The following is a 15,694-nucleotide window of genomic DNA, read 5'->3' on the forward strand; positions in this document are numbered from 1 at the left end:
TCCAGTAAAGAAAAAGTGTACAGCCTGGTGTAGCTTACCTGGTTTGTCTAAAAGATGATGTGAGTTATACCAACTCAAACATGATTGTCCAGTCCCTTTAAATCACAACTTAAAACACTTTCTCCAGACTGGTGAAATTTTGCTCTGCTATTCTATAAGCAAACACTTTCTGCAAAATTATCAGAACTTTTTTCTTTATATCTTCACAGAAGTCATTTTAAAAACATCTAAAATATCAATTTACAGTTTCTAGCTAATAACATTCCTGTAATCACACAGGTCACTATTCTGAGAAGCACTGTCTCGTGAAACTTAGACCTGTTAGTCAGGATTAACTTGGAGTTAGAATACACAGCCTAACACACTTGTGTTGCCATCTTAACACAAGTGTACAGCCTGGTGTAGCTTACCTGGTTGTTAGTTCTGCATTTCCCCTCTTCTAGCCTTTTACCATCGGAGTTAATACTCAATACAGACATATATGTATAATATTCTTCCTTTCAGCCACCAGTGTCTAAAAATCTTCCCCATGGTAGCTAGCATAGTTCCCTACACACAGAATATTCAGATGTTGCTGATAAATGCAATAAAAAAAGTTGGAGTTGAAAGTGGGATTTCCACAACATGCTGTCCTTTCCAGCTGCAAGTACTGGATCAGTTTTATCCTCCAGATTAAAATTAAAACTCCCAGGTACTAGGGCTGGATTTGCATCAGTGACAGAGATACAGTGCGTATATATCTAGCAATTCTACAAGTTCTACAAGTTTGCGTATTGCAGGGTGGCCCCTTTAACTCACGCTCGTTTTGTCCCAGGTAAATGCCAATATTTCAGATTAAAATGAAAACACAATAAAACAGCATTCAGAGGGAAGGGAAATCTAGGCAAAGGGAGAGTGACAAGAGAATTGAATGCCCAGGTGTGCCAGGCACAGTGCCAGGTGACGGAGTGACCCAAACAATGAACTGACCCAAAAGGAAGTTTCTGTTCGACCGATCAAAATTTTTCAAATTCAGCTTAATCCGACACCAAAGATCATTACCAAAGAAATCTGAAATCAATCTGACTAAAATTAAAATCTCTGGACAAGTGTATTTTTCACTGATTTACCACTTTCTTACTGAATACACTTTGCGAGTTCTACTTCGTAGACACATCGATAGTCCTTAAGGAAGCTGTAAGCAAGCCTTTATCGGGATGCTATTACTATTTTAAAAGCTTGCACCTCATACATATTTTTACCTGAATACTCCAAGACAAACAGAAAAACACTATTCCAGAAATATCTTAAAATGTAAGAATTTGGTAACATTGAAAATAAGAAAATATTTTAAGAAACCCTAAAAAGACCAGGAAAAATACATTTCATTAGCTTGTCATCAAATTCATGAAAGTTGTGAAGGTGAAAAACTGCAGAATAAAGAACCTCACCAACACCACAAAACATATCTTAAAGGAAATCACTTCAGACTGGTCCATCTACTGCACTTAGCTGTGAGAAGACACAGCAGTGGCAGACTTTTAAAGTGGATTTTCTAGAGGGCTGCTGGGTTTGTTTTGCGTTTGGAGGCTTTCTGCTTTAAGTGTTACAACCACTCTGGTTTTACATACTTGTCTCTCCAGCAAGGCTGCTGTGAGACTTAAGGACAAACCGTGCTGTCTGCAGCTGGAACCCCCACTGCTGGCAGCAGGCAAGCAGCACCGAGGAGATATTTAATCTTTTGAAAGGAAGTAACTAATGAAACCAGCCGTCCAGCAAACTCTTGCATAAACAAACATAACAGAAGCAAAACCCACAAAAGCAGTTTGACAGAAATGTTGCTGTACAAGTTCAATGAGCTCAATTTAAGAATAATTTCTTCTAAGAAACAGACACTTGGGGATATCACAAAACATTTTTTTTCTGTTAAAACATTTGTATGGGAAAAAAATTGCTAGGGACGTAAACCATTCCTTTGCCTTGCCACCATTATCCAACTTCTACCCTTATCATAAAATTGTTAGACAAAGTCTGCAGAGTAAACAAAGAGAACTGAATTATTCCAGAATCAGGCCTTCTCAAGAGAACGGTACATTCAACACTGCATCTATTCGTACCTTGTCTATCATGTCCGGTCTGTTTGTAGCTGCCAAAACTGTCACGTCCTTCAGCTGCTCTATCCCATCCATTTCCGTCAACAGCTGAGCCAAGACACGGTCTGCTACATTTCCAGCACCTGAAGAGCTGAATAAAAAAAAAGTTACAGCATTTGTTTGTCCTTCCCAGAAATTTGGAGAAAGGAAAAAATATAGAGTTCTATTCAATTTATAGGGATTCACTTTTTTTTAATGTTTAATTTAATTCTGATTTTTTACTTTCAACTTCAATACCTGAATGTAAAATAGTTTCAGTCATATGAAGTTAGTAAATGCAAGTTGAAGAATTAGTCCTTCAAAAGATTGCTTGGTATTCAGAAACCAGATGAGGTTTGTTACTTACTAACCTACTGCATAGGTTGTAAAGATTTTACAGAATGTGGATATCTGGAATAAACATTTCTAAGATAACTAAATCCATCCAGATTCTTTTCTAGTCAGGCAAATTTTAATTTCCAGCATCCTGCAAGTGAATGCTTACACCATCCTGGATGAAAAATTACTTAGTTATGTATTTTGCAGAGTTGATCTACATTTGTACATTCTCTCCATCAAATGAGTACAAATTCAGTGCGTACCAACTCCTTCCTAATAGCATTGTCAGTTCTTTTCCAGATGCCAGGAAAGAAAGACTGAGAAACAGAAAACTCGAGTTTGAAAGTGCCAATATGTGAAAACCTAAAGAAGCAAGACAAAGCATTTTAAGCGTTTATTTATTTGTTTATTTTGGCAATTAACTCTGGTAACATTGAACTTTACAGAAAAAAAATTGTTTAAATAGATGTAGCAAAATATATTACAAAAATAAACCAGTATATTAGTTAAACCTTCCAGTATTTTAAAAAAGGATAAGTGATATACCACCTTCTTCCTAGGCATTTATAATGTATGTGTTCACATACATATATCCATGTGTATACATGGTCACACATACTATAAGAATGCAAAAGACACTACATAAATTAAACCAAGACCAAACACCTGTGTTGCAATAAGTAATAAATGTCATCAACGGTTGTGTTCTTTACCCTATGACATCCTTTTAATTCTGCATAAAGAGGCTTTATTTCTGAAATATTATTTAAAAAAATAGGTCAAATCATGCTTTACTTTTTCAAAGATGCTGTGCCTAGGAGATACAAGGACTGTACACAGACAACCATTCACTCAGATACAGGGGCTGAAGTGAAGCAGTGGGAGCCCTGAGAGCCTGGCTGCTGGCCATCACCACCTCCGGCTGTGGGGAAGGCCCCCAGCACCTGCTAAAATGCCATTTAAAATACAGCTTAAAGAAATAAACCTCTCTGGTTTGTGATCACTGAAGACAGATTAGTTCTAAGCCACTGAGCGCTGAGCTTTTCCAGCAGATGCAGGCAGGATGCCCCCATCCAGCTGTGGCACTTGGCACCAGTGCGGCCATCTACCACCAAGGCAGCCAATGTGCTTCCTGAGAGCCCCAGAGCCAACACAACATGCCACTGCCACCACTGCATAGATTTCCTCCTAATAAGCTCTGTAGCTTTCCTGTTCTGCAACCGGTTCTGTAATTTACCAGAGCAAAATAGTTAACTTATCAGACCTAGCCTGGAAAATATCTTTGAGGAGCTATAATAAATGCTGGCTAAGAGAGTTTTTAGGTTGCTAACAAATATTAGAGAAGGGACTTGGGTCAGCTCGTTGTCAGCTTTTCGGTTTGCTGCAGCCAAGCTAGAAACTCCCAAGGGGTATCAGAGCATGTCTAACACAGTCCTGGGTCATAGCCCCTTGCTTTCCAGAGGGCTGAGCGTGATAAAACACTTCAGGTGTTGCACAAGGATGGCAAATGCTTTTTGAAGGACACAGAACTGAAAGGAAATTAAAATCAACTTTGTAACATAAGCTGGTCTCAGGTGGGATTTGGGCCTCCCATCTCACACTAGTTTCACATTCATTCAACTTTATACCCCATGGGCTGCATACAAGGAAAAGCTAAGCAAAGGGAAAAACATTAGGAGTGGGACCAAAATGTTATTGTTATATGAGATGATCTGAACCCAGAAGGCATTGGGGGAGATGTCAAACTTTTTTTTAAGGAAATAGAGAAGAAATACCTGTTTATAAAGAGAGGTGACTAGAACGGATATTACATCTTTCCCCAGTATAAACATTTCTCTTACAAGTATCAGACTAAAAGAAAAAAAAGTTTCTAAGGAAAACTCCCACTGTTAGGGTTGAACATATCCTGCAGTTTCACACAGTTAGGGCATAATCAGAAAACCAGTCATGTCAGCAGTCATGGATGGCATCCTGCTCCTCAAACAACAACAGAGGGGGACACCAGCGCATTAGTAGGGGCTCTGTTACTACCTGTTAAAAGTGGAATAATAAGATTTTAAAATCACACATGGAAAAAACATCAAAAATAATAGTACTATCAAATGAAGACATGTCTGGGATCTACGACACCAGAAGTTTTCAATTTTGGTGCTTTTGCTGACATAGCTCACTAAGCCATCATATGATGCACCATATTTAGCACAGAGTCTAGAGCAAATTAGCTTTTGGCTTCAGAGGATGCCCTATGAAATTCCCACCAGGCATGTGCGATTTCTTTACAAGCCGCTCTGAGTTGCACTGCACGCCCAAGAACGCTAGCACTGCCTAAGCTGTTAATCTGAAGGGTGACACGCAAGCATGCGTTTTTCCATTTTCCCATGATTTCCCAGCAAGGGTTTCAAATTAACACAGGCAACTTTCATTAAAGCTGCCTGGACTTTTGACGCAAACAGCAGTCGGAGAAACAAATTATGATTAACCCTCCAGTCCCATGCAGGCGCTGCCAAAACCAACTTCCAGCCAAGCGACTGCCTTTGCCCCCCTCAACCTGACCTCTGTGGGTTGATGTCATCATTGCAACTGCATGAAAATCACTCTCCAAAGGCACGTAGTGGTACAAACTAATTTCCTGTCAACACGCCGCCTGCAAATCCCAGCGGTCGGAATTAGGAACCTTACATAATCCACACAGGGCCATGTGTGCACGGGTGCGTGCACACAAGAGCTGTGCCCCCACCAGAAATACCTTGAACTTCAAAATAAAAACGTGTGAGGAAAGAGCAGCCTGGCTGCTACACGTGGGCCTCAGAATTCTGAGTAATCTCTAATGGTGTCGTAATGAAATACATCAGTCTGTAAGCTACGTGCTATTTTAATCTTTTTGCCAATTCCTAAATCCTCAAAGCAGTTTTAAAGGGAGAAAAACATATCTGCTTATACTGGTTTACCACATTAGGCAGATTCAGATACCCTCCCCCACGTGCCCCTTGGGCTGCATGCCCTTCCAACACCCTTCCCTTGACCAACAACAGAGCAGCTTCTCGAATTGCCGAGCCCACCAGGTAAAACTAGCCTATGGGGAATAAAAACCTGCTCATAGTATTTTTTTCGTGCTAAAGGCACTTCCAACATGCATTCTGGCAGAAGAAAACACATTCTATCAGTGCCTCACCATTAACCTGAATTAATTTTTACCTCATCTGCTGCATCTGAGAGACTGTTGCCCAGCCCCAAACTACATTATGCAGTTGAGGGCCACCCATAACTCCCCTTCTTTTTCTCATCTCCTCTGGACTCACCCAGTGCCCATACTCACCACCTGGAATTAGAGGCCAACAAGAATCATCCTTTCCACATGAATGCTTGAAGCTGCTCTCACACTTTTTCCCATAAATATAGAAGTAACTGCAACCTGATTCTACCATTGCACCGAGAAGTACATAAAATTTATCAGCATTACATACCTCTTCACACCAAGGAGACTTTTCAGACACAATCAGATGTAAGTAATCAGCAGGCTTAAAAAGAATCATTAAGGTTGGAAAAGACTTCTATGATCATCTAGTCCTACCTTCTGCCTACCACCAATATTGCCCACTAAGCCATGTCCCTCAACATCACATCTTCACATTTCTTGATAACCTCTAGGGAGGGTGACTCCACCACCTCCCTGAGCAGCCTGTGCCACTGCATCACCACTCTTTCAGAGAAGAAATTTCTCCCAGCCTCCAACCTGAACATCCTCTGGTGCAACTTAAGGCCAATCCCTCTCATCCTATCATTGTTACCTGCGATCAGAGACTTACTCACACTTTGTTACAACCTCCTTTCAGGCAGTTGTAGAGAGCCATAAGGTTTCTCCTGAGCCTCTTCTTCTCCAGACTAAACAATTCCAGTTCCCTCAACCACTTCCCAGAAGACCTGTGCTCCAGACCCTTCACGGCTTCACTGCCCTTCTCTGGACGTGTTCCAGGTCCTGTTACCTTTCTTGCTATAGCTAGTTTGTTGACAAAAACAGCTTACTTGTTTTCTTTGTTTTCACTTGTTTAGCTCTCCTTCCCTATCCACCCCCCATCTAGCAGGTTTGTTTCATATTTGAAAATTGAAGTCCAAGAAAGCAGTACTTATGATTTTACCTCATGATCAAATCTAGTAAGCAACCTCACTGCAAACTGATGCAAATATACATTTGCACAGGCTGAAAACTGAGAACGCTCCCAAAGCCAAGGCAATGAATGTTTTTTCAGAACACCAGATGTTATTTCCATTGGAAAAACCTATTTAAATCCTGATCTTCAATTAAATCCCGTCAAAGAAAACCAGTGACTCTCCCTCTGCCACAGCCTTCAGTGGCAATGAAACCCATCAGAACATGTTAGCTACAGAATCAGGACCTTAATTTAGTTACAGTGATAAATGATAGACTTGAAAATGCAGGAACTATTCACACACCAACATTTAGAGCGCTCTTAAATCCATAGGCAGGCGTGCAAAGTCACAAGGGGTGGGCCTCAGGGCAGAGGCAGACCCGGCTCAGTTACTGCCCAGGGATTCATCTCCACACAGCTAAAATCTGTAATGCAGATCTGGTGAGGAAGAGTACAGCCCACCTTCCTTTCCAAATCAGCACATCAGGCAAGATTCACCTACAGAGATGCTTTTCTTATTATTCTCTCTAACAAAAGAATTGCAATGACAGCCAAAAGTTACGGGTTTTAAAAGTACTCATTGGACATGATATCATCTCAAATAACTCCTTTCCTGGAATCTCTGGAAATAATTTCCTCCCACAACAAATGCAAAACTCATTGACACAACGGAACGGCTGATATCCTAACAATTAATGCTGGCTGAAGCAGACCTTGCTGTCAGGCCCTCAGCCATGTGCAGACGCAGGGCAGAAGGCTTCAGTCACGCCTTAATGCGTGTTATTGTTGTGCTCCAGAATTACTAATTCATTCTTCTACGTATGTGAGCATGCAGCAAATAATGTATCTCGTAAACCAAAAAGGCATAGGAAGCATACCTAGGTACAAATGGTCATTATGGCCGAATTCACATCTGGCACATGTACAGCACAACTCCAGTGCATATTATTAATTCAAACCATCACTGATACCACAAAATTGGATGCTATTAAAAAATCTAGGAGAAAGATACCTGCATAATATCACTTCAGTGTACTGGTTGTTCGTAAAACAACAACAAAAAAACCATGTCTTCAGTGTTGAGATAGTAAACATTCCCAATATCAAGGAATTTTTCTGCCTGTATCAGTAGAAATATTCTGAAGGAAGAAATTCTAAATCCCTTCCTCCATCAGCACCCTACAATTAGATGCTGTTGTATTCATAGAATCATAGAATGGCCTGGGTTGAAAAGGACCATAATGATCATCAAGTTTCAACTCCTGTGCTATGCGCAGGGTTGCCAAACACTAGACCAGGCTGCCCAGGGAATATTTGACATACACCTGTATAAGCTTTTACCCCCTATATTGTTTCACACCTTCTGTTTCCTCAAGACAAAAATTCAAATCTTATGTAAGGGAAATGTCCAGAGGAAACTTGGGAAAGTCACCAAAATTCAGAGACCAGGTAGAATATTTAGCTTTGTGGTCATCTCCAGCTCCCAAACAGTGCACTTCAAGCCATTTCTTTTTTTCTTTCTTTTTTTTTAAGCATTACAATTCCTTGAGTGACCATCAAGTCTAAGCAAACTTCCCTAAAAAGAAAAATTGGGCTTCATGAAAACTGGAAACAGTGCTCAGCTGCCAGCAGGTTTAATACATATAGCCCATAGGTCACTTTTTACATCCTAATTACCCTCCGTATTTATGTAATTAACATCTTCTACTTGGCCAAATTTCTTATTATTGCAGCTTTTCAGAAGTCAGCGATGCAGGCCCAGAAAAAGGCAACTCAAATGAAGGAGAAAAGTCTGAGATGGGCTTGGAACCACCAGGATCTCTTCCAGGGGGCTTTCCCCAGCATTTCTCTGAATCCTCAAGTACTGGACAGCGACCCATCACCCATTTCCATTTGCTCACAACCAACTTCAGACACATGTCTATGAAGGACAGATGTTGGGCCACACATTCATCAGACACCAGCACTACCCAGCTGAAACAGGAAGATGCTAACATCTACACTGATTCAACACTGATGTCACCTTAAAAAATAACCACACACCTGACACACAGTGTATTTCCCATTTCCTTTCATTCTGTTTGCCTCAGCATTTCTCTTCAGTGCATTCCTGGAAGTTAATCAAGTCGAAAACTGTAATCAATCATGTCAACCAGGGAAGTTAGAACAGTTTAAATTGGAAGCATTACAGACATAGAAGCAAGTAACTAGACTGGAATTCATTTCATTATAACGATATTTAAATACGAGAGGCTTACACTGATCTGGAATAAGTTTCAATTATATGTTTTGATGACAACTACGTTCTCCTTTTAACACTATTTTTTATTTATCTTATTTAAAAAAAAAAAAGTATTAAATGATTACAGTCTTAATTCTGCTGGCAGTTGCAGCCTGCTTGGGCCCATTTAGCATGGGTAAGTTGATCTTTTCCCATAATCAACATCATACCAGGAAGCAAAGTGGCCATCACTTGTGCCTGCTTCTGATTCCTCTAATCCAAGCATGTTTCATCCAGGCCTCAGGCAGGAATCCAGACAACAGCTCAGATGCATGTCTTTGCCTGAAGCACCTTGCTGCAGAATCAGCCTTGCCACAGCATTCTTCTGCACTGTGGAACAGGCTTACCTATTTCATGGACTTTAAATCCTGTAAATTTATGTCTGCATTTGAATGATGGCAAAAAAAAATTTATAGATTCAGTCCTGCTTCCACTGATGCCAATGAAAGTCTTACTGACTCGAAATGGGCACAAAGCTTAAAGTGTCAAAATTATGATAAAGACTGGCAAAATTAAACTTTGTTGTTGTTTTCATGAAGGAAGAAACACAGATTTAAAAAATACTGTGATAAAGGATTTTTGCTGGACAGAAAGGAGTTTTTAGTTGTTTTTTTTTTTTTTTTTTTACTCAGAAATAAAGAGATTGCAAAAATTTCTCGTATGTATACAGCTCATGGGTAATGTTATTTGTTAAAATTGCTATTTCAAAGCAAATTACAAGTTCTACTGTGTGATTTAGTTGTTTCAAAACTTTTGCTTCTTCACCATTCCTTGTTAGGCCTAAAATAGACAGCTGGTACTGGCCACGTGGCTTTTTCACCCCCAGACAATATTTTCATTTGAATTGCAAATACATTAAAGATCCCAGACCACAACCACCAACATTTTGAATGCCTCAATTCTCCATCAAATCCAAACTCAGCTGATGTTCTCTGATTCAGTATCAGTGTCAACGTAAGTCAAAATAGCCAAGTTCCTTGCTTAGCTTAATCAGCTACTAGCATCAACTCAGGAAAATTCTGTTTCTTCACATAATTTGGCCATACATAATACACAACAGTAGGGTGACAATACCTACAGCTCTTCTGCTGGTGACTTACCATGTGCACTGTAGTTTTCTGCTGAGAACCTCTATCCTACCTAATGCTGCTTTGCTCTGTCCCAGCTCATAGATTTCACCTCTCCCATTACAGAGGATGCCAATGACACCAGGGAATTTGCACAGATATAAGCATATGACTGTATCTTTGAGTGTAAAGTGTAAATATGTGCTGTAATACCCCCAAAAAGACAGACAGCTTAGTTTAAAAAGACTGATCACTATCCCTGTTAAAGGCAGAGGTGTCATAGTACAGAAGAGAAGCCACGATTGTTCATAGCTTCATGTGCCTTGAAAGTCCAGACTGCAGTGAAAACAGCACAGCTTCCAGACATTTTGAGTCAGTTAATTTGTGGCTTCAGAATGTAGCTATCAGGGGCCCTACACTCAGGAGAACACAGCTCCCCAGAAGAGCATCATCAACTTGTAGGGAATTTGTACCAAAGCCTCTTCACTTTGTCACTTCTACTTTTGCTCCAAAATACTACTGTTCATCTACTGACTTGTACTGGCACTCACTAATGCAAGGTACTGATCTTTGTTCTTTGATTTTTTTTTTCCTGCTTTGAAAATGGTATTTAACAGTCTTTCCCATCAGCCTACATTTCCTATCTTACATTACAAAGATCTGCAGTTAAAGGGGAAAATGCTTTGCTTCTGAAAAACAAGAAAAGGAACAAATATGTCCATTGCCCAAAAATCCTAAAAATCCTACTTATATAAACAATGTCCCATTTCCAAAGCACATAGATTTCTTAAGTTCAGCAAACAGACTGTCTGTGCTGCATTTACACAGAGCCATGTTCATTCATCACTTTCAAGTCTAATTACCAAGCCATTTCCCTCTTGGCAACCTCTAATGGCCAGAAGAATTAGGTTTTACATAGTCAGGATACCAAGGAATAACAAATACCCATAATTCTTCGCAGCTGTGCAATTTGTTAAGAGACTCGAGCTCTGAGCAGGGAAGGGATTACTGAGAGGCAAACATTCCTCTCCATGTGCTGCCGTATCTGGACCAGTCCTGCGGGGCTCCCTTTAGCACAGTCTCTCCTCTAAAGAGTTGTAACATCGACTTGCAAATGCAAAGAAAAAAAAATAATAATTAACCTATCATTAATTACAGCCATAGGACAACAGAGAAGATTTTGTGCATCACACAGCTCATTTGAAATGTGCCAAGTTGTAGGTTGCATGAGCTTTTTCCACAGTACCAACCCACAGTGAAGAAGAATTCACTATCAAAAGTCTTCCTGGTTTTCAGAGGTTTCTTCTGTCTTAATGTGATCATCTATCCTACTCTAGACTCACTGCGTACCTCTGCTTTCCCCTCCACCTTTTCATTTCTAGATTTATCATTTATTCTTTAGAATCAGTTTTAGTACATGCTTCCCTTTTTCCTCGTCAGTCTATTCAAACCCCATTCTTACCTTGTTATTGTTTAATTTTTATTTCTCTCTAAGCTTCCTCTAATGCCTCGACATAAATCAGAGTGGAAAGTCTTCCAAGAGGACTTAGATACACTAGTAAGAGCATTAGAATTACAGAATTTTGGCTTGGGACTGGTAAAATAAATAAAACACTGTGGCAGACCTGAATTCAGCTACAATGTTTGCCGTGGCTTGTGTGGTGACAGACAGTCCACTGAGTGGTGAAACAGGAAGATTCTCTAGTTTTGTTGATCTACCTGCTATAACTGGCTACAGTCAATTACCAAATCTATTAATCTGTATATGCTTGCTGATGAGAAGGGATTGTTTAGCAACCTCTACAGAGAGTAGAGCAAAACACTTATGTATTTCAAACCCACAAGCTTTAGTCAAATTTAAACAAGTACTAATGGGTTAATAAATATTTGGCAAAGCACTCTGAAGAGCATTAAGCAATTAATGTTACTTCACATCTGTATATTAGATCTGAACTATGCACAAAACTCCTCTCACAACTTACAGAAAAGCACAAACTGTTATCTCTTGACACATCCTGGACCAGGAGCGGGTACCTGCCCAGGAAGTTTTGAGATGCACAAACCCCACAGCCCACAAAATCCTAAGATTTAAACTAAGAAGAAAATCTTTTCCAAAGCTGTACCACAGAGAGTTTTTCACTGCCAAAACAGAGAAAACCAATTCAACCAACAGAAGGAATAGGGAGACAATATAAACAGGTGTTTCCTTGAAAACTTCACTATGGCTAGTAACAGTACAGGAAATGGATCTCCAGAGGCCACAAATCGTTAGCATCTCTAATGCATTTGCAAATTCCTACTGTGCGAAGTCAGCCTGTAAAAAAAGGTCATTTCTAATAAGTGCCTTGTCTGGTTTCCTACACCATTTAATTTCAGATGAATTTTATGAGAACTCTGCTACATATTTTACCTCCCATCTGTTTCAGATTTGACAATGAAATATTTGTGTGTCCCACCCTGTTCTTTTTAAAGCTCCAAAACCAGATGTCTCCAGCGCAACATGACTGCAGCAGGTCATACCACATTCTTCAGCAAGCTGTGCCAGGCCTACTACCCCCCACAGACAGTTCCAGGTAAGGTAAAATTAGGTTATTTATCCCCTAAAAGAATAAAACAAATAAACAAACTCAATGCCTTCAGGGCATGGGGTGAAAAGGCTGATTAAAATGTACTGCGTCTTATTCTTCCAAAAGGTTTTATCTTGATGAAGCAGTGTTTCTGAAACCTAAATACATTAACATTTCAGCAAGGGGAAATTTTTTTCTTCCTATTGGCTTGATTCCAGCACACATTTTTGCAGCTTCTCTATTGCGATAAGCAGGCAGGTGTTTCAGTGCATGCACAGGTTGGCAGGCATTTCTAGGAAGGTTACAGATTTCACAGTTGCATACATTGTATTACGAGAAGGATGCTGTGAAGACATATCAGCTTTTACAGTTGCAACAGAAAACGCCTTCATTTGTTACCAGCTTCACAGGGCAGCTCTGTGCTACTCTAGATGTCATCTCCTGTTATGTAAACAGTTTCAGTTGCTGAAATATCAGAAGGACTGATGTCATTTACCCTCTTCTGCAGATACTAATGGCCCCCTTACAATACAGAGGGATCTGAATGGATGCTGAGGTAGTTCCTTTTCCAAAAACACAATGGAAATCTGACATGCCTTTGAACTAGAGAAATACTTCCTACATGCTTACATTTCATAGTTCTTCAGGCAAATCTAACAAAACAGGAAAAGAAAAACAACAAAAAGTCACTTACTCATTTACTAGAAGCATTTTATGGAAAGATACTCCCAAGAACAACTCCTTCCATAGCCAGCCAAATCTTAAATGCCACTGTAGCAAACAAAACCTCCTATAATCCTCCTTCAGACAAAAGTTAAACACCTCTCATAATCAACAACAGGAAGGGTATTTTAGTAAGATTGTTAGCTGTTTGCACAAGAATCCCTTTGTAAGGTCAAAATTCCCAGAACTATTTCATGAAGTTTTTCCCTTGGCAAAAAGCTTAAATATAAGTTTAAATTTCAGCATATGGGTAATCTCTTTGGAAATTCCAAAGTTATATAACATAAGATCATCTCCGTTTCTTGATGAAGACATTATATTAGGAGAGTGCAACAACCTTGGGAAAATAAAGGAGTTGGTTACTGAAAATAACTGCAGGTTAAAACCACAGTAAAGAGCCTAAGGGAATGAGAACCAGCAGAATTCTTCTTGCTCATGACATGAGAAAGAAGGAACTTCACCAACTTACCTGTTTGTACCAAGTTAAATATGCTTGATATCACTACTCTTTTGCACGTGGAAATATATTTAATAAAATAATTCTAGAAGAATAATACACTTCTGATTGCACAACATAAAAGTAATCTATCAGAAAATAACATCTGTGATTTTTATAACAGAATTACTTACTTTCCCCTTTCAACTGCCAAGGCATCCATTTCATCAAAGAAAAGAATTGAAGGAGACACCATTCTGGCTTTCCTAAAGATCTAGAAAAACAACAATGGCGCACTCAGTTTTAAGGGACTGACATTTCTTACATAATGCTATCACCACTGTATACCTCAAAAGCTACAGAGCATCACAGAACAGCCATAAGACACATAAGAGACATTTTTTTAAAAACACACCTTTCAGTAAGTACTCATGATTCTATGTGATATAGGCTTATAGTGAGAGTTGCTACTGGAGACTAAATTGGACGTGCATCATGAGGTTGGTGCAGGAGGAAGTTAAACCCCACACAGATCCCTTCTGTTTTGTTTTTAAACTTAAACCAAAAGGACATTTTTTGGAAAATTTAAATGTAACCACATAAGCACAGAAGGATTTGAATGCCAAGACAGCTTGTGCTTTCTCACCTCTCTCACTGCTCGTTCTGACTCACCAACATATTTATTCATCAGTTCAGGTCCCTGCAAAATAAAAAAAAAAAATAAACATTTTAAAAATATGTTAACATCTCAAATGACTGTCACAAGCTGCAGTGCTGCGATACTGATGGTCCTACAAGGAATTTTATATTTTGCCACTTACAAAGGTCTCGTTTGTGCATTTTCAGACTTACCTTCTACCCATACCAAGTATTCCTCCTCCAAGTTATAGCAAATAACTACTTGTAGGTTAGTCCTCTTACTGTAATGCTTACCTACTACTCTTATGTGAAAAAACATTAACCAAAAAATAAACACATCAGTGTTCTTAGAAGTTTATGGATCAACAACAGCAACAAGGGGTCTGCAAGTCAGTTGAAAAAGATGAATTGCAGGAAAGCATTTACTTATACACCCAACATGCTTCCTATCTAGCCAAGCACCAAAACAACGATTTAAACCCATATCTAGCAGAACTTTTTGAATCTGACAGCTTGCAGGTCCAGAGAGAAGCAGCTGCCACAGCAGCACACCTGAAACCTATCTACGAGGGCTCTATCCTTAGTGAGAAAGCTGTTCAGTGTCTTCACTGATTTGCATTCCTTGTCCTCTCTGCTGAGACTGCCAAGCACAATTATTAGTGCCAGCTGCTGCCATGCCTGTCTATACTCACAGCCCTGTCCACCAGGAACAGAACAGAAACCGCGGGGTCAATGTTCAAGTCTTGAGCCAGTACTGACAATTACAAAAAGCAAAACAATGGAGAATTCTCAATCGTTTTCTGTTTTGCTGTATCCTGTAGGATAGGCTGCTAAAATAATGCTTCTTAATGGGACCAAGATTCTCATGGGATTGGTAATGACTCATTGACTTCAGCCTGGTTTGCATCAACACTGACCTACAGCCATGACCAGTTGATTATCCACTGCCCTGAACAAAATGAGCCAGTGGCTTCAGGCTGTTTTCCAGGGAACAGGTGCCCTCATAATTTCACCAGCAGCAGTGACATCCTTCTTCACAGCTGGAAAACTGCACAGTCTTCCTGTGCTTCAGTGCTCCCTTCAGGCAATGCTCTGCTCTGAGCAGTAAGGCAGTTTTAAACAACAGTTATGCTGGAATTAAAATGGGTGGCATATGCATGCTTACACACTGACAATGACAGAGCTTCTGGTGCAAACTCTCAGTGGGGCTGTCTGGACTTTGTACCCAGACCAGCAGAAAAAAAGATTAATTTCTCCAGAAACGCAACACAATATATGATAATGAAATATCATATTATCAAAATATGATATCAAAAATAATGATACAGCTAGCACTGTGTCCATCCTTCAGCCTTCCCCCTAAAACAACTGCTGCAGCAGCTA

At 39.7% G+C, this 15,694-nt stretch overlaps 1 protein-coding gene across 1 annotated transcript in view; it reads right to left on the reverse strand.

Annotated features, from left to right (window-relative positions):
* Positions 1 to 15,694, reverse strand: part of SPATA5 (spermatogenesis associated 5) — a gene marked incomplete at its 5' end in the record, with an annotated part of 182,713 nt that overhangs the window by 127,692 nt on the left and 39,327 nt on the right. Inside the window, 3 exons of the mRNA XM_010710091.2 lie at positions 2,097 to 2,223; positions 13,867 to 13,946; positions 14,319 to 14,372. Of these exons, the coding sequence (XP_010708393.2) occupies positions 2,097 to 2,223; positions 13,867 to 13,946; positions 14,319 to 14,372 (261 nt within the window). The remainder of the gene's footprint in view (positions 1 to 2,096; positions 2,224 to 13,866; positions 13,947 to 14,318; positions 14,373 to 15,694) is intronic.

The sequence above is a fragment of the Meleagris gallopavo genome, chromosome 4 (assembly GCF_000146605.3).
Source record: "Meleagris gallopavo isolate NT-WF06-2002-E0010 breed Aviagen turkey brand Nicholas breeding stock chromosome 4, Turkey_5.1, whole genome shotgun sequence".
NCBI lineage: Eukaryota > Metazoa > Chordata > Aves > Galliformes > Phasianidae > Meleagris > Meleagris gallopavo.